The sequence below is a fragment of the Carcharodon carcharias genome, chromosome 1 (genome assembly GCF_017639515.1).
Source record: "Carcharodon carcharias isolate sCarCar2 chromosome 1, sCarCar2.pri, whole genome shotgun sequence".
Lineage (NCBI taxonomy): Eukaryota > Metazoa > Chordata > Chondrichthyes > Lamniformes > Lamnidae > Carcharodon > Carcharodon carcharias.
Window position 1 is genome coordinate 30,002,177 of NC_054467.1, and position 26,953 is coordinate 30,029,129.

A 26,953-nucleotide genomic window follows, 5' to 3' on the forward strand; every position below is an offset into this window, starting at 1 on the left:
AGCGTGGCAAGACGTCGGAAAGACAACAATCCACCAGCACACTTCCTGGTTCACTGCCTATTAATATAAACTAACGGCAAACGCGCGCACACACACAAAAACACACACAGGGAAGAAACGCATCCCTGCAAATCAAATCTCACCGGACCACTAATCTCTGCGAGTTTGCATCGACCCACATGTACAAGGATCTTTTTTTAAAAAAAATTAAAAACCAGCAAGTTTTATTCCCCCTCCCCTCGCTCTGGAAGATCAGGAAGAGCCCAGCTCGCCGTGCAGGTTGCTAACAAGGTGATCACTTCCTGATATCCCCTCCTCCTCCTCTCTCTCTCTTCCTTTACAGTAACGGGACTGAAAGCTGAGTGCAGTCTGATATTTCTCCCCCCACCCAACAACACCATCAAAAAAAACACTGGGCGACCCCCCCCTCCCGCCAGCATGCGCGGGCTGCAAAGTGGTGACGGACGGTTTTTTACCGGCTTGGATGAGTAAATCCAGCTGGTTTTTCCGACCCTCGTGAAGTGAAGTCGCCATCTTCTCTGCAAAGAGCAGCAGCTTCCCAGAGAGAGAGAGAGAGGGGAGGGAGGGAGGGAGCGAGCGAGCGAGCGAGAGGGAGAGCTGATGGTATCACTGCGCAGCGACAGGAAATCTTTAACATACACACAGCCGTATCCGTCCGCAGAGCCACACACACCAAACCACAACTTCAACAAATCTGAGCACAGGAGGAAGGAAGCAAGCAAGAAATTCACCGGGAGGGGGGTGTGGGGGGAACTCGATGCAAAATGTTCCTTTCCGTGCTCTCTTTTAAAAAAATTCTTCTGCCTCCAATACGATTAAGCATTTTTCTTTACCCCCCACCCCGCCTTACCCGCCCCTTCTCACCCAAGTAAAATAAAATTCATCAGAAAGGAGGGATATAGTTTCTCCCCACATTTCAGGGTGAGAAAAAGACCCAGATCTTCCGACAATGATCCTGCAATTGTCTCAATGGCAGCCCGCCTCTTGCAACTTATGGTCGTTGTTTTGGGCTTTCTTCCCTCCCTCCCTCCCCCAAAAGTGGGATAGCAGGTCCACCCCGACGTGCCCTCAAACAGGGGCCGATCCCGTACACGTTCGGATTTGTCCCTCCCCACTATGAAACTAATGTGGGAGCACCGAGTGGCTGTGCAGCGCAACCAACTGAGGTTGATTTTTAAATATATTCTCCACATTCAGGGACTGTGCACAACTGGATAAAGTCCTGGAATCACTTCCTGTTTAACCCCGAGGATATAGAGTGTGCAGTGATTCAGGAATCTAGTTCGGGTCATTCAAGTGACTCGGAGAGGCTCCAGGTTACTCAGGATTACCAGACTTTAAAAATAAAATGAAGTTTATTGCTTGAAGATAGTATTTTTTTTGTTCTCAATTCTAGACATTTAACAGATCAGTACCTGTTTCCTGTGGCATGTTGTTTAAATGCATACAAGTATTTTGCAGGAGTTGTGGGTGTGTGTTCTAACTTTAAATTGACAGCCTAACAGCTATCTCCTAAACACAAGCGTTTCAATCACATCTTCGCCAGGCAAAAAAAATAGTTCACCTCTCTAGCACAAGGTGGTAACGGGAAAGTGGTTAAAACTGCATTTTTCTTGTAAAGCACCGCGTGGTATTCGGCTACTGGGACTGAGTTTGAACTTGTGCCCCTAATCTGTGAATCCTCAAGTCACTTAAAAGGTGAAATGTTGTTACAGAGACTCTTGCAGAATGCCAGGTAGGGTTGCTGGTCAATTTCCACTTCCAGGTCAATCTGCACACTTCCCTCTCCGATAACAATTAACCCCACTTGACCTCCGCAAAAAAATGGCCCCAGGAAGAGAAGTTGGCCATTCAGCCCCATTGATCCTGTCCCACCATTCAATGAAAGCATGGCTGATCTGTGACCTAACCCCAAATACGCACTTTTGCCCAATATCCATTAATACCTCTGCTTGGCAAAAATGTATCACTCAGTTGTAAAGTAAACTGATCTAACATCAATTGGCATTTGCACCTTTCTTTTAGACAATTTAAAGTGTCCCATTAACTTACTTGGCCTGAAATTTTAAAGTTTTTTTCAATATCATACAGGAAGGAAATATTAGTGCTACATAATATGCAGACTGTTGAAGCATGAAGGTCACTGAACAGTAAATAGACAGATATTTTACTGAAAAAAGTGATCCATGTAGTTTGGTTGTATTGACAATTATCGCCTAATAAGTCAAACAAGAATAATATTTTGAAAATTATTCATTTTGTTTCTATTTGTATTTAAAATATAAAGTGTAGAAAATCATATCAAAGTAGACAAATCCCAATTTCTGTGTCACAAGATATTCATGGCTAGAATAGCTCTATCGTAATTTAAAACGTAAAGTCATAGCCAACAATAGACCACACAATTACAAAATAGAAGTGTAACAGTAGACGGATGTTTGCCAGTAAAGGCTTGATAAACTTCAGACAGAGCCTAAAGATTAGCATTCTGCTTATTGCAAATGATTTATTTAATAGCGTCAGCTGGGACTCGGCTGCTAACTCACTCACCTCTGAGCCAGAGTTCACTCCAGAGACTTGAGCACAAAATCTAGGCTGACACTCCAGTAACTTCAGGGAGTGCTACACTATTGGATGTGTCCTCTTTTAGATGAGCGTTTAAACCAAGACCTGTTCTGCCCACTCGTGTGGCTTAAGAGGTTCTATTGCACTATTCTGAAGAGCTGGGAAACACTTCAGTGTCCTGGCCAATGTTTATCCTTCAACAAATATCACAGATTATTTGGCTATTTTCAAAATGCTGTTTCCGAGACCTTGCTGTGTTCAAATTGGTTGCCGTGTTTCTTCCATTACAATAGTGCCTTTGCTTCAAAAGGTGTTGAATTGGGTGTTGGTACTTCGGGATTTCCTGCGATTGCAAAAGATGCCATATAAATCTTTTACATTAAGTGTCTTGCTTATAGCATCTGCCATTGCTCTTGCTTTCTTATTCCCAATTACAGCACACTAGAGAGAAGTATGCAACTGTTGCAAGCTAGGTTAGAGGCAGGAGGCACTGAACTTTTTAAAAATAATGATCCTTACAATTTAAGTATTGGACTCCTTCTATCTCTCCAGCATTAAGCTCTCTTCTGGATGCAAATTACTTTTAAAATGCAGTTTCATCTCTCCCTCAAAGAATGTGCCAATTCCAGAATGTTCACCAATTCTTATTTATTGATAAGTTGAACAAACAAAGCCAGGGCTCCGAATTGCAGCCTGATCTACAACTATACCCACCCACTTATTCCAAGAATCCACTGAAATTACTCCTGGTATTAAAGGTGACAACACCTATTTAACTAGGGAAGAGTTTTTAAATAATATATTAAAAGTTTTGCCCTTCTTGTAAATGTAACAGTCATTTGTAATTTTGGTTAAATTTATAATCATTCCCAAACCTATTCTAATTCACCCATCTTCCTTTGAAACTTACCTCTGGCGAATATATGACTCTCCACTGACTTCCAAGTGAACACTTCAAGCTGTTTCAATCAGCAAATGGGGTCCTATATATTTCATAAGACCTCGATTTGTATTGTAAATGGACCTACCCCGACACAGGTAGATAATCAGGGTGCAGCAGTAATAGTGGGAATGGGACACAACTACCCTGTTTTTGCCAGGCAGGAGCCATTAAAATCTATCCTAACATATTTGACCTTTGCCACAGGAGATTCCCTATTCTAAGGGAGAAAAGATTTGCATTTACACAGTGCCTTTCATGAGCTTAGGATATCCCAAAGCACATTACAGCCAATCGGGTACCTTTGAATTGCAGTCACTGTTGTAATGTTGGGAAATCTGGCAGCCAATTTATGCACAGCAAGCTGCTACTTACAGCAATGTGGCAATGACCAGATAATTACTAATGTTAATGGAGGGATAAATTTTGGCCATTACTCTGCAGATTACTCCACTGCTCTTCGTCGAATTAGTGCTATGGGAATTTCTATGTTCACCTGAGGGGACAGACACAGCCTCAGTTTAACATCTCAACCAAAGACAGCACCTCTGACACTGCAGTATACTGGACTTTTGTTCTCAAGACTCTGGAATGGGACTTGAACCCACAACCTCTCTGATTGAGAATGCTACCACTGAGCCATAGCTGACACTGTAAATATACTTATAGTAAATAAATTGCATATAAAATTGTCACATAATTCATGTAACACCTTTATATCATGGCAAAATTACATGGCAGACTTTTTTTTTTTAAAAAGTTGATTGGATTTATACAAACTTTATTCTACCTCAAAACAAATTTCTTCCAGCTGTCTGGGTAGCATAATTTATTTACTGCAACTGATGCAAATTTATTAATCGGATTCATTCACATCTCAGTTTGTTAGAAGAGCAGGAGGCTCATAAAAACCAAATCACTCAAGTATTTGAAAATTCTTGGAACTCCTTCTACATGCCACTTTTTTTCCCCCCGCCACAGTAACTGAAATTACAAATGCAAGATTTTAAGTTTAATAAAATGACAAAAAATACACATTTTACAATAACATGATTAAACTTGCCTATTAAATTACACTTGTGCGTTTTGAACAGCTTTCACCAAATACCTGGGTTTCAAGTTTATATTTTGACTTTAGGTCATCAGTGTGTTAGCTTCATGCATATATTACGGATTAGAAGATCTTGCAGTATTAACATGTGGTATGCACAATTTCACCACTATACATCAGCAGGATTTTCTCACAGTTGTTTGTCATGCAATAGAACTTTTGACTGACTACCTTCCTTCCAAATGATTGCAAAACATACTATGGAATAAGTTTTTCTCTACAGGTATGGTTTAGATCTTAACTAAGCTGAATTAAACTGCTTAAGTTTTACCTCAGAAAAAGCCACACAGCAACTTTGTTATTTATACCTGTAGCTTGGATAAAATTTTTTTCTCAAAGCAAATCAATCAACTCTTGCTTCACTGGAATTAGGAACTTTTCTCTTTTCAGAGATGAGGTGAAATCTAATTTCTCAAGTAAGCTGCGGAATTTTTCTAATTGATCACAAGATTGGTACTGTGCAACCATCGAAAAGTGAAAGGCCGAGAAGGAAAAAGTACAAAATCAGTGCAGAATAAAGATTAAGGAAGGGTAGACTTGCCTCAGAGGAACTCCAACAAAGCTTCACTCACTTGATGCCTGGAATGAGAGGGCTGTGCTATGAAGAGATAGAGTAGAATGAGCCTACATAGGCTTGGGTTTTTGAAGAATGAGGGAGTATTACATTGAAACATGTAAAATTCTTAGTGGACTTGACAGGGTACATAGTCTAGACAACAGGGATCATTGTATCAAGATTATGGCGGGGGTGGGGGAGCCTGAAATTTACACAGTCATAGGGTTGTGAACCTTCAGCATTCTCTACCCCAGGAAGCTGCAGATGCTCAGTTGTTGAGCATATTTAAGACTGAGATTGATATATTGTCATATGCTAAGGAAATCAAGGGAAAGAGTGGGAAAATGGAGATAATAAATAAGTTCAGCTATGACCTTAGGGAATGGAGGATCAGGCTCAGGGGCTACATAGCCTATTCATATTTCTTACCCTAATTTAAAAGACGGATAAACAGTGTATGGATGGAGATGCAAAAATTGTGTACTGTTGCTCCTAGACATCATCCTTCTCCATCCCAATTCCAAACCCATGTTTACCTGCCTTGCCACTTATTCACAGCAGTCAGCTTCACTTTAAACAGCCTACGCACTTTGGTTTCACCTACAGACAGCCTTCCTTATGTGTTCCCATCCCACCAGCCTTGGTCCTATTCTGAAGGAAATTTTAAGCACAAAACTCATTTTAATTACCAGGCTTAATGGCTGTACTGTAGTTCAATGAAATATCATCAACAGTATAGATTATTTGCTTCAGTCCAGGAGTGCGACTTGAATCTGGAGCTTCCATCCTACCTAATATTTTTTTAGGGCATCTCCAAACGCAAAGTACCAAAGTTAGTCCTCCAGTGGATTATGCCAGCCCATTCAGCCTTTTTCCCCCACAAAATCATTCCTTCTTTCAGCTGCTTCCTTGCCTAATCTAACACAGTCACCCATCCCATCTGCTCTTGGTCTTTCCATCACTTGTGAGATGCTGACCTTTGGCCACTTTTTCTAAACAGCCCCTTCTACCAACCATCCCACTCACTCCGTGCATTCAAGTTTAGCTCCAGTACTTAACACTGCTGTGCTTGTGGCTGTGGTAAAGCCACAGTAGATCCGTCGGTAATTTGTCTGTGTGTTGAGGTAAGAAAAGAGGAAACAGCATTGTGAATTAATTTCGAGTTCTGGACAATGTTATATATTGCTCCATCTTCTGTTGCTTGGTTTACAAAGTCACCAGAACCCTTCTACTATGGATTTGTTATTCTCAGGGAAAATAAAAGCAAATAAATTCCACTCACAATGGATGACTGTACAAGTTATGGAGGTCCATCATGGTGCTATTTTCCACTTATTCAGACAATGTTAAAAGCAGAACCGATTAAATAACTTTTTTTTTAAAACGCATTTTGGCTTCAATATAAATACATGAAGGGCAAATGCAGAGTAAAATCACCCAGCAATTTAACTAACACCTGCTCAAGAGTAAAAGTAAATATTTTGCAAAATTAGTTTAATTCAAGCTATCGTTATGATCATTTTACTGCACGGTTAAGCATTTCAAACACAGGAAAATATTGCTGAAATAAAAAGATAACACAGTCTCACTGAATATAAACACTTAATATACACATAAGTCCTGGGTGTCCGGTGTGTGGTTGGGGGGGGGGGGGGGGGCGTCAAATTGTCAATGGTCTTTGTTAACTCAAGGAGCATGAAAATGTATGCAATTTCTTAAGCACATGATACATCAAAACACCAAATTTGTCAACTTGGTTTTAAGTTCAAATTAAAATTTAGCATCAAAACCAGCTACTGATGGCAACATTGAGTTTACAAACTGCTCAATTAGTGATATATAACGCTCAAATTTATCAGCAAGAGCCATCCAACCCATCTGTACGTTTAATTAACACAATGCTGCGGTGGCTTTCTTCAGGAGCAAGTGGAAAAAGATTTTCACTAAGGTTGTTAATTAATTACAAATTGTGCTATTTGAAATAATACATCATAACAGCTCCATTCACCAAGTTGATTAAACAAATTCACCACGGTTTTATTAAAATTGTTACCACCAAATTACTCTGTCGCCTTCGGTATGCTTGTGGTCAGATCGCATCTGAAAACACTTCCATGTCAAAAAAACTAGCAGCAAAACCACTGGCAGGGTTTAGGGTAAGCGATGTATTACACACAAGATTGACAAAGACTTCCTTTGCCATCAATTAAGGAAACTGCTTTTCCGCTGTGGTATTATGACACTAGACTAGTTTCCCCATTATCCAGTCATTAAGTACTTCTTATTATTCACCACTATATTATGGCCGCAACATTCTCAGCCTCCCTCTTGCTTTAAAGCCGACGTTGCTTGCTCACCACGTCAAAAAGTAGCATTCTGCTAGCAGAAATAATAGCTGCAGAAACAGATTACCTTAGAATGATATTCTGGGGCATAAATCAAACATAGGTCATATTCTGCTAAGGGATAGAGTACAGTGTTGGTATAGTAAAACAAACCATATGACTGAGGATAAAGTAGCATTAGGTAGAACAGCTAACATCCTAGGAAAAAAATCCAATTGTTATATGGCATACAGTGTTTATATTGCACTTCTTCAAAGGAGACTACTGACTACAGTATGAGACACACCATCTGTATATGGCTAGAGAAATCAGTTTGACAGCCACTGATAGCAAGCTTTTAAATCAATTAATGACTTTACTCTAACACCAGTAAAACAGAGATAAAAGCAAAAAACTGCAGATGCTGGAAATCCAAAACAAAAACAAAAACACCTGGAAAAACTCAGCAGGTCTGACAGCATCTGCAGAGAGGAACACAGTTAACGTTTCGAGGGGTGGGACAGGTAGAGCTGGATAGATGGCCAATGACTTAAACCCCCTTAAACCAGCTTATATTTCACCTCTTTTCTATTTTTCCTTAGTTCTGTTAAAGAGTCATACGGACTCGAAACGTTAACTGTGTTCCTCTCCGCAGATGCTGTCAGACCTGCTGAGTTTTTCCAGGTATTTTTGTTTTTGTTTTGTGACCAGTAAAACATGGTCGCCAGGGTGAAGAGTAAACAGGAACAATTCTATCTTTTGGTAAAGCAACATTAACTTGCAAAAAGACGAAGGTGATACATGATCTTAAACTCATGAATATCGCTGCAAAATAACTATCATACCGGTGTTTCCAAGAAAGCCAAAGTTTTTTTTTTAGTCCTACAGGTTTTGAAGCATTTCTCCATGTCCTGTCCTCACAACTTAGTAAGTACTTCTCTAGATTTACCTTTTCCATTCAGTTTACTGTTTCAATTACCTCAAAAAAAGTCACTTCTCACACACTTTCAAGATTGAAAAGGGTTTTTTTTAATCTTTACTTATAACTCGCACCTTTGACAATTGGGATCAGCCTCATGCACTGCCTCCAACTCTTGGACAACTCCCTTGTGTTTCAGTGACCAGAATTGGACATAGCATTCAAGTTATGTGCGATTTAGAAATACACACACACACACCTGGCTTTTTATCATCTTTGATATTTCTGAAACCCACATTACTTTTAAACTTTATTATTCTGTGGTTACTGGATGTCACAATTTCCATTTCTTTTATATTATCTGAGTCACGTCAAGGTGAACGTTACCTTTTGTGGCTCTCCTGACATAAGGGATAAAGCAATAATGCATTACATTCACCAATCCTGACTCTAAACCACTTTTCCTAATTTATATTTGTTTGAAGTTCCCATTAAAATAACTCTCCTGTTCTCAGAACCCTTCCTATCTTTCTTATGCTGACATAGTCATCTGTAGCAGACCATGTTCGTTTTTTTTATGCATTAGCAATTTCTAATTGGAAAGGTTAATTGTCTAGCATTCCAGCTCCCAGTTTCATTCAAGGTTACATTTCCTCCTTTTCTAGCTACTATATACCCTTAACTTTACACCTGTTACCATTATCTTGAATATTGCTGATATTCTTATCACACATTCTAGTTCCTTGCTGCCACAATAATCTCTACTTTAAGCATCTTATTTTAAATACCTCTAACATTCAGATATTTATTGGAGTTTTGCCTTCTTTCTCAGACTTTTGTCTGCTTTCTCATTTTTAGTTCATTACTGGCTTTTGAGTTTATGTTCACTTTGCCTGTTGGTTATGTTCTACCCTTTGGTAAGTTTAGTTTCATATCCAGCCTTCACCTACCCCAACCCCACCATACATCTCACAATGATTCTCAATAGTTGTTCAATATTCCTTACAAGATCATGTTTTTTCTTGGTTGAGAAGTAGTCCATCTTTCCTACACTAGCCCTTTATATTCTGAATATTTTAAACAATCGACAGCCATTCATTTACTTCCTCAAGTATCTTAATTAATTTCTCTCCTTAACACAATACCAGAAGTACGCCAGAGAACAATACTTTGCATCCTCTATCTTTGAGTTTGGGACTTGTTCTTAAGACTTTACGGACTCCAATGTTATTTCCTACTAGGTCATTCATGCGTACACAAACCACCACTTTTAAGTTTGTTTATCTCTGTTCCCCTTCATCTTTCTACCCCCTATCTCAATTTACCTCCCTAGTCAAATTTTTCTCCTTTTCAATTGTTTTTACATTTTTTGCAAAGTAGGAGACTCTGGCCTGGCCATATTTATCCCTATTTGCCCCAAGGTGATGGGCTTTTTCCTTGAATCCCTGTAGGTCTGGTGGTGATGGTGTTCCCACAATGCGAGCTTGGTAATGAATTCCAAGATTTTGGCTCAGTAACAACAAAGGAAGGGCAGTACACAGTCAAGTCAGGAAGGTGAGAGATATCTCCCAGTTACCCAATTTTTAATAGATTTTACTTTACAATTTTAACTGATCTCACACGGCCCCTTTAAATTTCTCTTTCTCATAAGTCCTTCCCTTTTGATTCTGTTACTCTCGCCTGTTCCCTTTTGAGCTTAGCTTCTCTTATCTGTTCTTTTCTTCTGCCAATTCCTTGGGATAGATTACCCTTTCTTAATTCTCCCGTTCCCTTTTCACCTAGTCGTTTTGATTTTCCATTCCTGTATCTCTTTTATACCTTTAAAATCACCTCTCAGGCGTCTCCTTTCCAAAAAAACTGTTCTCCAATCTTTCCTCATGACACAGATTTTTGAATATCTCCCTCATGTCTTAGTAACCTGAACTGAAAACAGTGCTCAAGTTGCAGTCTGACCAGAAGAATTGTACAGTTTGGTTAAATCCCTCTGATTTGTGTTTTGGTTACGTAGTTCAACATTTCATTAGTTTGTTGATTGCTGCTTTGCACCCGCGGTATTGGACATGTCGAGCATCAAGCAAAAAAAGACACCCGAGTCTCTGAAAATTATCCTGAGCTTTTTCAGCACCATTTATTGGGTGCGTCACCTATTTTTCCTGTGTGCGTGCCTGCAGTATTTACCTTTGTCTGCATTAAGTTTCTTCGACTGTGGTTCTAATCCCACCCCCCTTCCCACATATTTTGTTTGAACCTTTCTGTAATCTGGGCTCCTGCCTCAGTTTCTAGTTTCAAAATCTGAAGAGTCATATTGGACTTAAAACATTAACTCTGTTTCTCTCTCCACAGATGCTGCCAGACCTGCTGAGTATTTCCAGTACTTTCTGAAGTAACATTGTAAATGGCTGCAATCTATGTAGTGCTTTTGCTTAACACAATTAGTATTTATAATATCCAATCTACATAGAGAACAAGGAGACAAAAATATATTTTATCTGCATAAATGGAAATTGGAAGGGTGTCCAATGAAGTGTGACTGGGAAAACATCTCCCTCTTTACTGCTATAACTGGCAATGTCGTTCTCAAACTCCCAAGGCTGTAGATACAGCACCATAATTGTGATACACGTTTTCATTTACCTAATGGACTTAGTCTATAATGGAGTATAAACAGGGCAGCTCCCAGGTCTTGTTCATTGGAACATCATATTTCATTAGCTATCTTAGCTGTTTGTAACTAACATGTACAGTAAATCCTCACTTAAAATTGTCGCTGCATTCCTTAAAATCACGACTTTAAGTGAAATGTTGGTTTCCATAGGAATCAATTGTTAAAACTGTAGTTAGGTTCTCAACCTTCCTTATCAGGGGAATAAAATAAATATTCAAACATTATACCCTCCAAGTTGAAATACTTTATATTGCTAAATTGGTAAATGAAATAAAATAGGTTTAAAAATGTAAAAGAAAAATGTAATTTCCTACTTACAGCATCCCCTGCTCGCCACGGATCCTGCTTCCCAAAACTTCTGCGCCCTGATCCTCCTCTCACTTTCCAGCCTCAGAGTTGTGGCCTCTCTCGCCGCACCCAGAGTTGTGGCCCCTCCCTGACCCAACCCTCTGATCAAATCTCCCACTCCCTGGCTCACCCTCTTGCCACTTTTATCCCCTGGACCTGCATTCCTGTTTCAAGATCCAATCCAAAGCTGCAGCTCCAATGTTATGCAAGTGCGAGTCCCGACGGTGCCAAGTGCCAAGCTGGGGCTGCTACAGAGCATGTTCATTTTTTTAAATGCTCCTGCCTTGCTGTTCTTCTTACAAGGAGGAGAATTTTGTTAAAAAATAAAACATTGATTGTAGCAGCCACAGCTCAGCACTTCTGCACCATCAAGACTCACACTTCCTTAACATCGGAGCTCCGGATTTGGATCAGATCTGGGTCTTCAAACAGGAAAACAGGTCCAAGAGAGCGAAGCGACGAGGTGGTGAGTCAGCGGCTGGGAGGGTCAGTCAGAGGGTGTGGGGAGAGGCCAGAACTCAGGGAAAAGGAAGGGGAGAGGCCACAACTGGGGGAGCTGGGGTGGTGGGGGGGGAACAGTGGGGAAGAGGCCACTCTAAAATGACAATCAGGACTCACAAGAAACAATGTTAAAATGAACCTCACGACACGAGATTAAGGGGCCCATTAACTTAGCAACATTAAGGCAAAACAACATTAAATAAGAGCTTACTGTAAATAGAGTACACATTGGGAGTCTGAACAGTACAAGTCTTTATGACCAAAGCCATTGAAGGAGTTTAAGGCTCAAAGTCTCCAGGCTGTAAAACAATCCACAATGATTACAAGGCTGAGCCAGTGATTCATCCTGTAAAGTGCAGAATTGTAAACCAGGTATTTCCCGTCGTCTTTGCTTCCATGCTCGCTTCTTTCAGCTGAGGCCTCCGCCAGAATGGTGGACCCTTCCACCAGCCTCCAATATTTGCCCTCCACCTGGACCCTCCCACTGGCCTCTTACATATTCTTGATCTTTTAACTGAGAACTGTTGGTGTGACATTGGCCAATCTTAATTTCTATGCTCCTCTCACCCACTATAACCTGTCTCCCTCTAAATTCGTTGCACTCCATTCTCTCAGGTCTAACCCTGACTTTGTTATCAAACCTACTCGCAAGGGTGGTGCTGTTGCAGTTTTTTGCTTTTACCAAACATTTCTACCTCCTTACCAAAATCCATAAACAGGACTGTCCTGGTAGACCCATCATCTCAGCCTGTTCCTGCCCAACCAAACTCATTTATTCCTATCTTGACTAATTTTTCTCCCCTTCTTCAGTCTCTGCCCACCTACAATTGTGATTTCTGTGATGCCCTACATCATTTCAACAATTTCCAGTTTCCTGGTCCGATTTGCCTTCTCTTCACTATGGACGTCCAATCTTGCTACACCTCCCCCCACCCCCCCAACCACACCAGGATGGTCTGAGTGCTTTCCACTTCTTCTTTGAATGGAGGCCCAAACAGTCCGTCTACCACCACCCTCCTTCACCTGGCTGAACTTGTTCTCTCATTTACTTAAAAAATAAAAACAAAAAAACTGCAGATGCTGGAAATCCAAAACAAAAACAGAATTACCTGGAAAAACTCAGCAGGTCTGGCAGCATCGGCGGAGAAGAAAAGAGTTGACGTTTCGAGTCCTCATAGCTTATATTTCACCCCTTTCTTGGACTCATTCAAGTTCTGTCGAAGGGTCATGAGGACTCAAAACGTCAACTCTTTTCTTCTCCGCCGATGCTGCCAGACCTGCTGAGTTTTTCCTGGTAATTCTGTTGTTTTCTCTCGTTTACTTGTCTGACTTACTCCAGCAAAAGGTGTAGCTATGGGTACCCGCATGGTCCCTAGTTATGCCTGTCTTTTTGTGGGTTATGTGGAACATTCCTTGTTCCAGTCCTACTCAGGCTCCCACCCACAACTCTTTTTCCAGTACATCGATGGCTGTATCAGTGCCGCTTCATGCTCTCATCTGGATCTGGAAAAATTAATTAATTTTGCTTCAAATTTCCACCCTCTCTCACCTTCACAGGGTCCATCTTCGACACTTCCCTTCCATTCCTTCCCTTTCCCATTCCCATTCTACTTCACCTTCCATTCCGTCTCCTACAGCTATCTTGACTGTACCTCCTCACACCCTGCATCCTATAAGGGCTCTACTCCATTGTCCCAGTTTCTCCATCACATCTGTTCCGACGATGCTCCCTTCCACAATGGTGCTACCGACATGTCTTCTTTTTCTCTCAACCGAGGATTCCCCAGCACTGTGGTTGACAGCACCCTCAGTTGTGTTCGACTGATTTCCCACATTTCTGCCCTCGCCCCTTCCCCTCCCTCCCAGAACCATGATTGGATTCCCCTTGTCCTCTTTCCACCCTACCAGCCTCAAAATTCCTGTCATTTGCACCACCTCCCATGTAATGCCACCGCCAAACAGATCTTCCCCTCCCACGTCAGCATTCCCGAGGGACCGTTCCCTCTGCCACATCCTGGTTCTCTCTTCTATCACCCCGACACATCATCCCTTTCCCGTACAATCGCAGAAAGTGTAATACCTACCCTTTTACCTTGTCTCTCCTCACCGTCTGAGAACCAAAACACTCTTTCCAGGTGAAGCAGTGATTTACTCATTTTTTTTCAATTTAACGTACTGTACTCACTGCTCACAATTTGGTCTCCTCTACCTCGGGGAGACCAAACGGAGACCAGGTGACTGCGTTGCAGAACACCTCCGCTCAATCCGCAAGCATGACCCCAATCATCAGGTTGCTTGCCATTTTAATCCACCACCTTGCTCTCATACTCAAGTTTCTATCCTCAGCCTGTTACATAGTTCCAATGAAACCCAATGCAAGCACGAGGAACAGCACCTCGTCTTCCGATTAAGCACTGTACAACGCCTTCTGGACTCAACAACTTCAGACCATGAACTCAATCCTCCATTTTGATTCTTTGTGGCCAAATGCCAGCCTGTATCTTGCTTTCATGTTTTGCATTCACGCACTCGTCTTTATTCTGCTACCAACACTTAGTCTGGACCAATGCTTTGTTCCTTTATTACAACCATTACCGCACCTTTTTCCTTTTGTTCCATGACATCTTCGTGATTTAGCCTCTCCCGTCCTCTAATTATTCCTGACCTTTGTTCTACCTCATCTTCCCCCTACTTTTTCGACAGCATAAAACCCATCACATCTCTCTCCTGTTCTGAAGGGTCATGTTGGACTCAAAACGTTAACTCTGTTTGTCTCTTCACAGATGCTGCCAGACCTGCTGAGTTTTTCCAGCACTCTATTTCAGATTTCCAGCATTCCCAGAATTTTGCTTTTAATAACACTATCAAACTCAGTGCTGAACTCAACCAGAACACGGACAACCACAATTGCGTGTGTCGGAAAGCAGGAAAGTAAAAAAAAATCAGAAAGGAGAAGAAAACAATATATTGATGTTCCAGAAGGTGGCAGGATACTTACTCATAGCTGGACTGCAACTTTCTATGTGCTTAATATTCCCATGGATCTCAGCATTCTGTGAAAACGCAAAAGCCAGGTGTTTTCCAACAAGGAAAATTTTTTTCAAAAGGTGGGGGAGGGGCAATCACTTTGACCTACTCATTCACTCATCTCCTACTGGGCAGTGTGGCTGCATGTTTCTTGCTTCTCCAACACACAGGAAACCAGACACATGACAGAAATATCACACAAAATAAATTAAGATTAATACAGATCAACCCTTTGCACAGATGATTTGTTACTTTGACATCTGCTCATACCAAATGTGCATTGGTATGTCATTTTATTAACTATCAAAGCAGTTTTTTTAAGTATCTGCTAGAAAAACAAAACCGTTGTGAAAATGTAGGCACATCCACTAATTTCCTTTCCCTCCATTTTGGTGTGGCACTGAAGGGTGTGTGTTTTAATCTACAGGATCGATTGCAAATGATTTCCTCCCCCACCCCCCCATTGCTACAGCTCTTACCTGTTTCTGATGAATCTGTCTCAATCTCCTGTTCTTCTGCAACATCTTGCATCAAATAAGTTTCATCATCATAGACCAATATTTGTGCTGCATAGCCCTGGTCAAGCCTGGCACTGGGAATTGGCTCCACGATTACTGCAGGGTAGCCTGTACCCCTTTCTGCCTCCTACAGGGCAAAGTATCACAAAACACAAGAAAAATTGTAAAAATGCATAATTATAAATAAATAACATTGAATTGTTTGCATTCAGTCACTAAGTCACCCTTAGTATTTTCTGGCAAATCTGCCATTAATAAAACAGCTGACTTGCGCGTCCCAGCACAATACGCCCATTAGCAACAGCAGCAATCATGAAAAGAACGGCAGCCTCGCTTTCTTCCCTTAGCTGGTGGTTCCTGTTTGAGCAACACTGACTTAGAGCCAGGCCCAGAGGGGGAAGAGACAAAAATGATCTGAAGGCTATCCTGTATGTGACCCAACTATTCGGTTGCTTGAATCACCTTCCAGTGTTTCTACCTCATATTCAGCCTTTGGACAGAACCTCAGCACAACTCACCATCCATTTTAGCGTGGAAAAGAAAACACTTTCCAAGTCCGTTTACGAGATTTATTAATATTTGTGAAAAATGCTAACATTTCTTAAAAATTGAGTTTTTTTTTAAATTCAACATAATATTTAAGAAGCCATGGTTCGACTTGGGACAGATACAAAACATGATCTAAAACAACGTCAATGTGGTTTGAATGTCAAATACATTGGATGAATTCAACGGCCTGTAAAATTATTCCATTTATATCCAAGATAGTCTCAAATGCTGGGAGGGGATGGATGGGGGGGGGGGGGGGGGGGGCCACTGTAGCCACTTGAATTTTGTACACTTTGAACGGTGGATCTTCCCATATTCCTTAAGTGATTCCAAATGTGTCCTTCAACTGGTCTCCACAAAACGGTGCAGTAAACCTCTTGGTGAGCTACTACTGGCTCCAGTACTCGTTGGCTAAAGGTGGGGGATGTGCAAATAAATCCAGAGTTCCTGATTCCACTTACCATCCAGTACCTCCTACTGAAAGTCCATGTTTGTGATGGACATCTGGCGACGACAGGATTGTATGAGGCTATGCAGTCCTCCCAAGTTGAATAACCTGGAAAGACTTGCTTGTCCACAAGGTACCAAGGAGTTGTTGGCACCCACAGAAAGGCACCTCCAAAGGAAACAACATTTCAAGAGGTGGTGCGTAAATGGGTTCCCAAAGAAAAAGCGTAAGTGTCACACCCTGATTATGAAAGACCGGGAGCATGTTTGAACATCAGCACCACCAATTTATTTATTTTTTGCTATGGCGCAGCCCATTTACTTCAGGTCTCCAAAGTGGTGAATGTTCACCTGTGATTCTTGGCTTTGCCAACTTCACATAGCAATTTTCAGTTGGCTTTATAAACAAAATGTTACATTCATTTGGAATAAATGGGTCATTCCATTTCCAACACAAGTCTGAACTAATTTTATAACCTGACAATCAAAAGGTCTTCTAACAAATATTTGGAATGGCACAGTATCTCAAAAATTATATTTAAACCATGGTTTTAAGTCTGAAAAATTAAACTGGTAGTGGCACACAAAGAACATCAGAGTGTGGAACGGACCTTTAATCTCCTTACTAGACTACAGTACTAATCCCCAATTACCAAATGCGAACAAACCAGAGCAAGGTTGGATAGAGCAACCATTTCCTTCCAAGCCTGTCTGTGCTCCCCAAAAGATTAGCAGAGGCCTAGCAGCAGGTCACCTGCCTGCACTCTTGACTGCTGCTGGTTTGTGGCCTAGTGAGAAAATAAACACATATCCTCAAAACATTTCTACAAAAAAAAAAATTGGTTTGCTGCTGTTACTGTATTATACAAATTTTTTTTTTTAAAAGTTATTTGTATAGCACAGTAACAGCAGCAAACAGATTTTTTTTTGGTACGAGAAGAGCTCTAGAAAGAAGCACAGCAATTATTGCATATATTGGCGTGTTGCATCAGTCCTTCTCATTCATATGGCTCAGTACAACACCAGGTTTTGTCAACCCTAACTGAGCCATCTAGGGAGCTATTTCGTTCTTGTGGTGATGGTGGCACAGTGGTAATGTCACTGGACTAGTATTCCTGAGGCCCAGGCTAATTCTCTGGGGAGATGGGCAGGGGGAATTTAAATTCAGTTAATAAATCTGGAATATCGAGATGGTCTCAGAAACGGGGACCATGACAACCATCATTGATTGTTGTAAAAACCCATTTGGTTCACTGATGTCCTTCAGGGATGGAAATCTGCCATCCTTGCCTGGTCTGGCCGGCACGTGGCACCAGACTCTCAGCAACGTGGCTGACTCTTAACTGCCCTTGGAAACCATCCAGCCAGCCACACAGTTCAAGGGCCATTAGGGATGGGCAACAAATGCTGGCCTTGGCAGCGAAGCCCACATCCCATAAAAAAAAAAGCAAAAAAAAAAATCACAAATGCTGACACAATGCAAACAAATACAAATCATTTATACTCCAGCATAATGGAAAGCTCACAGCACCGATGGTAACATATGCTGTATAAAAAACTGAACAAATTCTGGTGGACCACAACAGCCCAGAATATATAGTGGTAAAAATTAAATTCAGATTTAGTAGGCTAGAAGATTTACCCCCATTTGAAGGAACCCTACAAGGTCTCACAAAAACTAATGCATCCATACAATGTTCAATTGGCAAAAACAAACTTAATTCTTAGCTGTTGTACTACATACTTAATGTGGAATATAAAGTAATGGAGAAGCCACAGTATTGAATGCACAGATACAGAACATTTGTGGTCCTGGCTTGAAAAATCAGTAAGGAAGGATACCACCTGCTTTCACATATACAGTATACTCTGACAGAGCAAAACATGCTGCCAGTAAAAACAGACACAATGGACGGCACTTCCACATTTCACCTCAATGCCAATTTATTAGGACACAAATAGTAAAAATAAAGAAGCTTCCATTTATAGAAGTAAACAGAAAACTAAGACTGGACCAACAGGATAAGAAATACTACAACAGCTGGACTTATTTTTTTTGTAGATGAGATTCCTTCTTTCAAAAAAAATAATCACATTGGTATTTGTCTTTAGTTTGGGCTCCACTAATGTGCTCCATGAAAGACTGCTTGCAAGAGCTTGGATCACTATCCGTTTGAATTCCTGCCATCACAGAAAGGGCTTAGCATCCTCAATATATCTTAGAAGTTTCATTAGTTATGTAAGAATAAACCAAAAAATTCTCATCCAAGGTGATTTCTGTTTAAACATACAAACGTGCATATTAGGAGTAAGCCATTCAGCCCCTCCAACCCGTTCTGCCATTTGATGAGATCATGACTGATTTTCATTGTGGCCTCAACTGTACTCTCCTGCCTACCTCTCTAGACCCTTTAACTCCTTTGTTAGTCAAGAATTTATCTAACTCTGCCTTAAAAATATTCAATGATCCTGCCTCCACCGCTATCTAGGGAAGAGAATTCTACAGCCTCACACCCCTCTGGGAGAAAAAAAAAAGTCTCCTCATCTGCATCTTAAATGGGAGACCCATCATTTTTAAACCCTGTCCCATGGTTCTAGTCTCTCCCACAAGAGGAAACATCCTTTCAGCATCCACCCTATCAAGTCCCCTCAGACACATATTTTTTTTAAATAAGAGCACCTCTCATTCTTCTAAATTCCAATCGACACAGGCCCAACCTGTCGTCGTTAGTTATCATGGTTGCCTTATGAGTGCCAAGGTTCATTAGAATATGACGACATCTTATTTATTGGTATAGAAAAGCAGAAAATGCCTCATTTATGTTTGAGAATATATGTTTTCAGTGACAATGGCATCAAGTCTGGGTACAGTCTGAATACCAGGTCGAAAGTTTAACACACTGGCAATTCTTAACAGGACTCTTTCTCAAGAGAACAAAGGCTCGGACAAAGTGGAAAAGTCGTTTGTCAAGTATGTCGGAAATCTCGAGAATCCACTTAGTGAAGACATGTACATGCTGCCTCTTACAACGGTACAAAACGGGATGTGATTAGTTATTCAGTCCCAAGTTGTTGGAATGTGCTGAGTGTCTAGAAATGGGAAGTGATTTATCAGGGGATCTGATTTATCAGGGGATCTGATTTATGAGGAGATCTTGGAAGGTTTTATGTTTTAGAGGGAAGAAATTGTTGTTCCAAGATCACAATCTGTACCGACACAGCGCACAGTCCCATATTTTTGAAAGGGAACCCAGGCACTGAAAGGAAGCTCTTACTGGACTTTGAATTTTCACAACTTCCCCCATCACATCCCCTTCACCCACCCATGTAACAAAAAAATAAACTGCTGAAAGAACCTACTCAAAAAATCTCAGCTGCTAGATTTTACTTAATATAGTCATAATTATTCCCTCCATTAAGTCTCCAATTGTTACCCTATTTTTTCATTGACCAATTTTCAAATTACCAGGACAAAAAACTGAAATTGATTTGAAAAAGCGGAGTCATTTTGACAGACTACAAAATTCTGGAATCAACAAACCCTCCCAGCATATACTCTTCATTTTGTTAGGGAAGGAGTGCAATCGATCCATTTGGTGGGGGGTATGTAAATCAAGGGAGGAAATCTCTTAAAGCACATTGGTCCACCTATCAATGCTATTAATGATGCCAGTCTATTTAGAGTGTGACTATAGTGGTGCCTCTCCCAAACACTGTTAAGTATTTCTGGTACACCAATGCTCAAAAAAAGAGCGTAGCATGAGCTCAGAACGTTAATATAGATTTGAATAACATCACAAACTAAATGCAGGACGTTGAATTACAAGTGCATGGAGCACATGATGCCTGAACACTAAACAGGCTGAAAACTAAAAGCACATTTTTAAAGAAGCATTTTCTTCCTCGCTAATAACATAAATTATATTATAATTATTCACCAATGCACAGCTTTGAGACAAATTCTAAATGAAGATTTGTACATGTTATAAACACTGTCCAGAAGTATTTTAGAACAAATTGGGTATTCTACCATTCACTACTGCATGGCCTCTTGGAGCACCTCAGGCATTAATCAATGTAACGACTGTCTTTAAAACATTATTCATGCAGAGAAAGGCTATGAGAAAGAATGAGAGTCAAGTGGGAGAAAGCAGAGGCAGCTGCTTGTCGTTGATTTTGGGCACAAAGTAGTCCATATGTCAGTGTTTGGCATGGCTCAATCCAGGGCTGAATTTGAACCCTGGTCCATCACACTCCATGGCACTTGATGGCCAGCATGCTAAAGTCCACTCATGAATCCTCTTGATTTCTAGCAGCAACTGGATTTAGTCAGGAGGAGACGTCAGCTCCCTGTTAGCTCCATTGGAAAACACAGTGGGGATGCTGCAGTGCTCAGGGGTTAGAGGGAAGTTGTTTTTGCTTTTGATTACTCTCCAGCAACCGCTGCAGGAAAGCATACTATTTGGGCATCAACTGGACCCCACCCCACTCCACCGCCCCATCCCACCGCCAAACACCCAAGTAAAATAGCCTAGCACCCACTTTATAGGTCCACACAATAACGTTATTCCTCCACAGAGTATTCAGGGATATGGAGAAGACTATAACTATTTGTACTTTGCTGCAAAAAGTTAAGTCAGCAACCTCCTAAGCTAAAATGTGTTCTGTTCTATCAGCAAATAGAAAGCCCAGACACGCAAATTACCTCCCTCGACCCCTGTTGAAACAATCGTGAGAAGGAAGAAAATTTGAAACTATAAATGGTTTCACAACATATTTCTTTCCCATTAAACATCAACAGTGGATGCACATCAAAGGAAGCTTCGGTCAAATTTTAACAACCTTCTTTATGCATCATAATGTAAACTATTAGCGTGCCCAAGTATGTACAGAAGTGCTGTTCAAGATTACAACAGAATTTCAATTATCTGTTGTAATGGAGGCCCCAATCTCCCCTTCCCCCACTGGCATCAGAGACTGTCAGATAATCAAATCTGGCCCCATTACATAAACTTGACTGCGAACTTTACAACCAAAGCATTGCCTTTTAGTCGGCACACAGAACAGCCAATTGGCACACAAGATTCCACAAACAGCAAGTGTAACAATAACAAGGTCATCGTTTTTCTGTTGCTGCTGTATGGGTGAGGAATGTTGGCTCTTTGAATAGTAAGATGGGATCTCTTACATTCAGCTGAGGTAGAGATGGAGATTTAATTGTCTCATCCAAAAGAAGATGACCCTAACAATGGAACTCTTCCTCAGTATTTTAGTGCAAAGCCAGGCTAGATTATGTGCTCAAGTCCTGGAATGGGGCTTAAACCCAAAACCTTCTGACTCAGAGACAAGTGAGTTTCTTGTGATTATTTTACATTTATATTCATTCTTGGGATGTGGGCATTGCTGGCAATTTTGGCCTTATACTGCCTAACCCTAGTTGCCCTTGAGAAAGCAGCACCACGCCTTCTTCATAAACTGCTGTAGTCCACGTGGTGAAGGTGCTCCCACGGAGCTGTTAGGTAGGGCGTTCCAGGATTTTGGCCCAATGATGATGAAGGAATGGCAATGTATGTCCAGTTAGGAAGGTTTGTGACTTGCACATGAACTTGGATGATGGCATGCCCATGCACCTGCTGCCTTGGTGGACACTGCTGGTTGGAGAAGTATCACCAAGGAAGCCTTGGTAATTTAGATTACCCAATCAATTTCCCTGCATGTTGATATGAGACCCATTATATGTCTGAGTTTGAAAACAAAATATTCTCAAAAATTGTCAGCAACCACACTTTGACTGGTCACAGATACTCAGACTCCTCCCGTAACTCGTAAATGCATGCTTAAACATCAGAGCTCCTACGAGTAGGCTCTGCCAGTTGTTGCAAAGCCAGATATATAGTTAGCCAATTAGGCCAAGGACCCACTATATATGCAAAAATCAACTGAAAGGCCTCAATTCTATTTAAACTTGTTTATGAAAACATTAAGCCCTAACTCCCTTAAAAACACTGGTGGATAATAGTGCTAATAAATCCAGTCTGCTCTGTATATTGCTCCATATTAAGAGTTAACCAGTTACGAAAGTTAGTGGTTGTGCACTCAAGTACACACATTAGAAATGCACACAAATTGTGTTGTGAGGAAAAACATTTAAGATTCAATGAGCTCAATATATTCCAGAGGCTGACAGCATACAATATTCCAGAAATACAATTAGTCCTGGAACTATGTTGAAAAAGCATCAAGGTACATAACGGTTAAATAGGACAGAAGCATGGTATTTGTCAAAAAGAAAAGAGGGGGAATGCCCCTTTGCTGACCTGTTGCTGATGGTTCTCCATTCCATTACTGGTAAAGTCAAACACCAGGCCTCCACTATCCACCACCGCTGATGTCATAGCACATTCCCTGGGGCCTCTAAGGGTGCTGTAAACAAACCTTCCTCACAGAACAGTGTGCTGCACTCAATGTCTGCCAAAACTGAAAAGACCCTTTCGTTCTGGGCACATATAGAATCATACAGCACTTAACAGAAGAAGTGTTCTTCAAAACCTAACAAAAAAAGACTGTGCAGCATAGAAATAAGTCCCCCCGGAGCACCTTTCCTTTCTGGGTCCCACTTTCTCAGCTTGAATTGAGGAGAATGTCATTCCAGTAAAGCAAACCTCTGCGAAAGGTAACTGGTACCTGCAAAAGAACAAGAAAAGCAAGTTAATTTAATCAGCTTTCAAAGATCACTCACAAAAAGAAAAAGCATAATAAATTTTTAATGTCATATTTTTAAAATTTGATGTTCTTGCTGTTATAAGACTGGAAACACACAAAACTAGGCACTTTCCGTATCTAAACTTTATTTTAATCTAAAAGGATTGGCAGTATTGAGTGTTGTTGAAATTTATTGCCAAGTTGAGTGAAACACTATTTATATTTTATATCTGAACTGTTTTTTTTATTTGAAAAACAACAGAGGGCACCAGTGAGTAGAGTGCCCACAGGTCACTGCAACACTACACAGGCTCTGCATTGAAACAGCAAGGGCTTTATTCAGATCAGATAATTGATAAAGGTTGTTCCACTTCATCAATGTTCTTTCACACAAGGTTAAACTTCAGGTGGTGCTGAAGATTAATATACGCAGTGCTTTTAAAAAAAAAAATACAGCCCTCAAAACAAATTTAGGGAGAAGCCATAAACTAGTTCTGCACTTTCAAATTTTATAATTCCTTTTTTGTATTCTTTCATGGGATGTGGGCATCGCTGGCTAGGCCAAAAGTTTTGTTGCCCATCCCCAACTGCCCTCAAGAAAGTGAGCTGCCTTCTTGAACCGCTGCAGTCCATGTGGTGTAGGTACACCCACAGTGCTGTTAGGGAGGGAGTTCCAGGATTTTGACCCAGCGACAGTGAAGGAACGGCGATATATTTCCAAGTCAGGGTAGTGTGGGGCTTGGAAGGGAACTTCCAGGTAGTGGTGATCCCATGCATCTGCTGGCTTTGTCCTTCTGGGTGGTAGAGCTCACTGGTTTGGAAGGTGCTGTCTAAGGAGCCTTGGTGAGTTCCTGCAGTGCATCTTGTAGATGGTACACACTGCTGCCACTGTTCATCGGGGGTGGAGGGAGTGAATGTTTGTGGATGTGGTGCCAATCAAGCCGGCTGCTTTGTTCTGGATGGTGTCAAGCTTCATGAGTGTTTTGGGAGCTGCACTCATCCAGACAAGTGGAGAGTATTCCAACACACTCCTGACTTGTGCGCAGACTTTGCAGAATCAGGAGGTGAGTTGCTCGTCACAGGATTCCTAGTCTCTGACCTGCTCTTGTTGCCACAATATTTATATGGCTGGTCCAGTTCAGCTTCTGGTCAATGCTAGGCTCCAGAATGTTGATAGTGGGGGATTCAATGATAGTAATGTCAAGGAATGATGGTCAGATTCTCTCTTGCTGGAGATGGTCATTGCTCAGCATTTGTATGGTGCGAATGTTACTTGCCACTTCTCAGCCCAAGCCTGAATGTTGTCCAGGTCTTGCAGCAAATGGGCATGGACTGCTTCAGTATCTGAGGAGTCACAAATGGGGCTGAACATTGCTAAAGAGAGATGATTGCAGAATCACAGAAATGCCATGACAGGTTTGGTTTTGGATCAAGATCGTGAGACCAGAGAACAGAGTAGTTCCTTTTGCTTGATTAAATTCAATGCTGCACCACTACAAATAATGTATAAGCAACAGGACAATAGCAAAGATCTAATTGATAAAAACAGAGTCATATTTCAGTAATATAGTATGCTCTTTAAACTATAAGACAGCCCTGGTTTTGCAATGGGCTTACCTGGTCACCACCTGCAGTTTTTACACATGATCTGCCAAGTGCCAAATCCTAAAAGGTTCTCGAGTGCAGGTCAGACAAATCAAAGAACCATGTGCCTTTATGGCACATAAGGAGGCAACTTAGCCCATTGTTAACTTAATGCTTTTTGTGGGTATTACACAAAGAGAGCAAGAACCAAAAAATAAACTGTGTTTCAGTTTTAAAATCCCAGGTCCTTACTGACTAACATTGGAAACACTGCATTTGTACACTGTCTCAATTTTTGTTTTTAAGCTACTGTATTAAGTGTTAACAGTTTTCCTGCAAGCAGACTTATTTTTAAAACTCAAAAAATTAAAAATGCGGGAGTAGCTAGATTCATTATTGTTACCCTCTCATTCCTCCTCTGTAACTCAGGGTTTTTACTGAGACAATTTGAATGCTTAGCGCCAACACACCACAAATCCACGAAGGCAGTATGAAATCATGTAGGAAAAGGTATCAGAAATAGATAAAGGTTGCAATCAAAGGAATCAAGTTGTTCGTGAATTGAACAATGATGTACAAAAGTGTGAATTTCACTGTTAAAATAGCAATGAGAGACCCCAGTACAACCTCTAGTACTCTGACATAAGTAGGTTTCTAAACAAGAAACACAACAGAGGTCCAATCCCTTGTAAAAGTATTGAGTTTTTTTTTTAAATTGCCAATACTATCTACATTGGCTCATGGTCAACTCACCGCATCTCCCCAGCTCTCGATTTTCTACTAGACAATCCTCAGCAGAAGGCTCACTGATACGCTGCCCTTCAAACAACCTGTGGACTTGCTCACTTTGCAAAATTGTCTCCCAACTTGGGCTTTAGTGCTTTGATACTCCTTTAAGTCAACCTCATCCCATGACTGGGCCCCAGAATTTAAAGGTACACTCCTCCCTACTATCTGCTCCCTCTTTGTTTACAATCAGGACTTGTCCCTCTTAATCTTTGTCTTGCTTATGTAGCTTGAATTCCCTCTGTGTCAATTAGTGTAAACATTTTGGCTGCTGCTATAGACTCAGGCCCATCATGCGAACTCTATTTCTTCCCCTAATCCTTCATGGACCCTACTTTCCTGTCTCCTCCTCTTCCTATTACCAGTCAATTCTCCACTCAGGTATTTTGCACCCCCCACCACCTCGACCCAACAATTCCTACCCTAATGTCCACTGGAGGCTAATTCCCCCCCACAACCTTACCCCTGCCCCCATCTCACTTACCCCACCTACCACTGCCCCATTGGACTCTGCCAAGGAATCACCATAACATTGCACTCCACACTTCCTTCCACAATATCCTTTCACTTGCAAATAAAGCCTCTGCCATCCACCACCTTACTATCAATAACTGCATTGGCATCATGGCTTTGATGGAAGCTTAGCTCACAAATGATAACATCTTTGCCCCTTTAATGAAGCTTCACTGCTTGGCTGCATTTTTCCATTGGCTTCCACCTAAACTGCCACAACAGTGGTGTGGCCCTTACCACCAAATCACACTTTAGTCTCATCTCTTCTACCCCTCTTACTCTTTCCTCCTTCAAAAGCATCATCTTGTTATAACCTTTGATCTTCCCTTTGGAATCCTCTGTCTCTATCACCCACCCAAGCTGCTCACTCAGGTATCCTTACTCTGCCTCTCACCCTCAAAGATTTCAATCTCAATTCATCGTTCACTCTTCCCCTTCTAGTCCATTGTCTTCCTGTCTCCCTTAAACATCTTTCTCCATGTAAACATTCCTATCCACTTCGACAGATAGTCCCTCAACTTTGTTTTGACCTCCCTGGCCACTGGTCTGTTTGAACCAGACTGGTCACAACCTCAGCATCCTATCAGAACCTTGTCTGAGCTTCCAACCGCATACCCTCTCCTTCACAAAATATTCATCCCTATAACATCACCTGGCTCCACCTCCGCCTCAATCCATTTGCTCCATAACACTCATCCATACCAATGTCACCTCCAGACTTGACTATTCAAATGCTGTCTCAGCCAGTCTCCCATTCTTCACCCTTCATAAATGTCAACTCATCCAAAACTCTGCTGCTCATATCCTATCCTACATCAATTCTCATTCATCCACCACCCATATCCTTGCTGACTGGCATTGGCTCCCAGTCCTCCAA

The 26,953-nt window shown here is 41.2% G+C and overlaps 1 protein-coding gene across 8 annotated transcripts in view; it reads right to left on the reverse strand.

The window, feature by feature from the left end:
- LOC121278906 (ETS-related transcription factor Elf-2-like) overlaps nucleotides 1-26,953 on the reverse strand; it is a 104,895-nt gene that overhangs the window by 40,750 nt on the left and 37,192 nt on the right. For 5 of the 8 annotated variants that reach the window (XM_041189451.1, XM_041189440.1, XM_041189467.1 and 2 more), the window contains exons 2-3: nucleotides 22,809-23,175; nucleotides 15,457-15,622 (exon numbers count right to left, since the gene is read on the reverse strand). In XM_041189451.1, the coding sequence (XP_041045385.1) occupies nucleotides 15,457-15,622; nucleotides 22,809-22,886 (244 nt within the window). In that variant the 5' untranslated portion in view covers nucleotides 22,887-23,175. Of the gene's footprint in view, nucleotides 1-476; nucleotides 566-14,948; nucleotides 15,004-15,456; nucleotides 15,623-22,808; nucleotides 23,176-26,953 lie in introns of those variants that run through there. The other 3 variants (XM_041189495.1, XM_041189487.1, XM_041189477.1) reach the window with 2 other exon arrangements.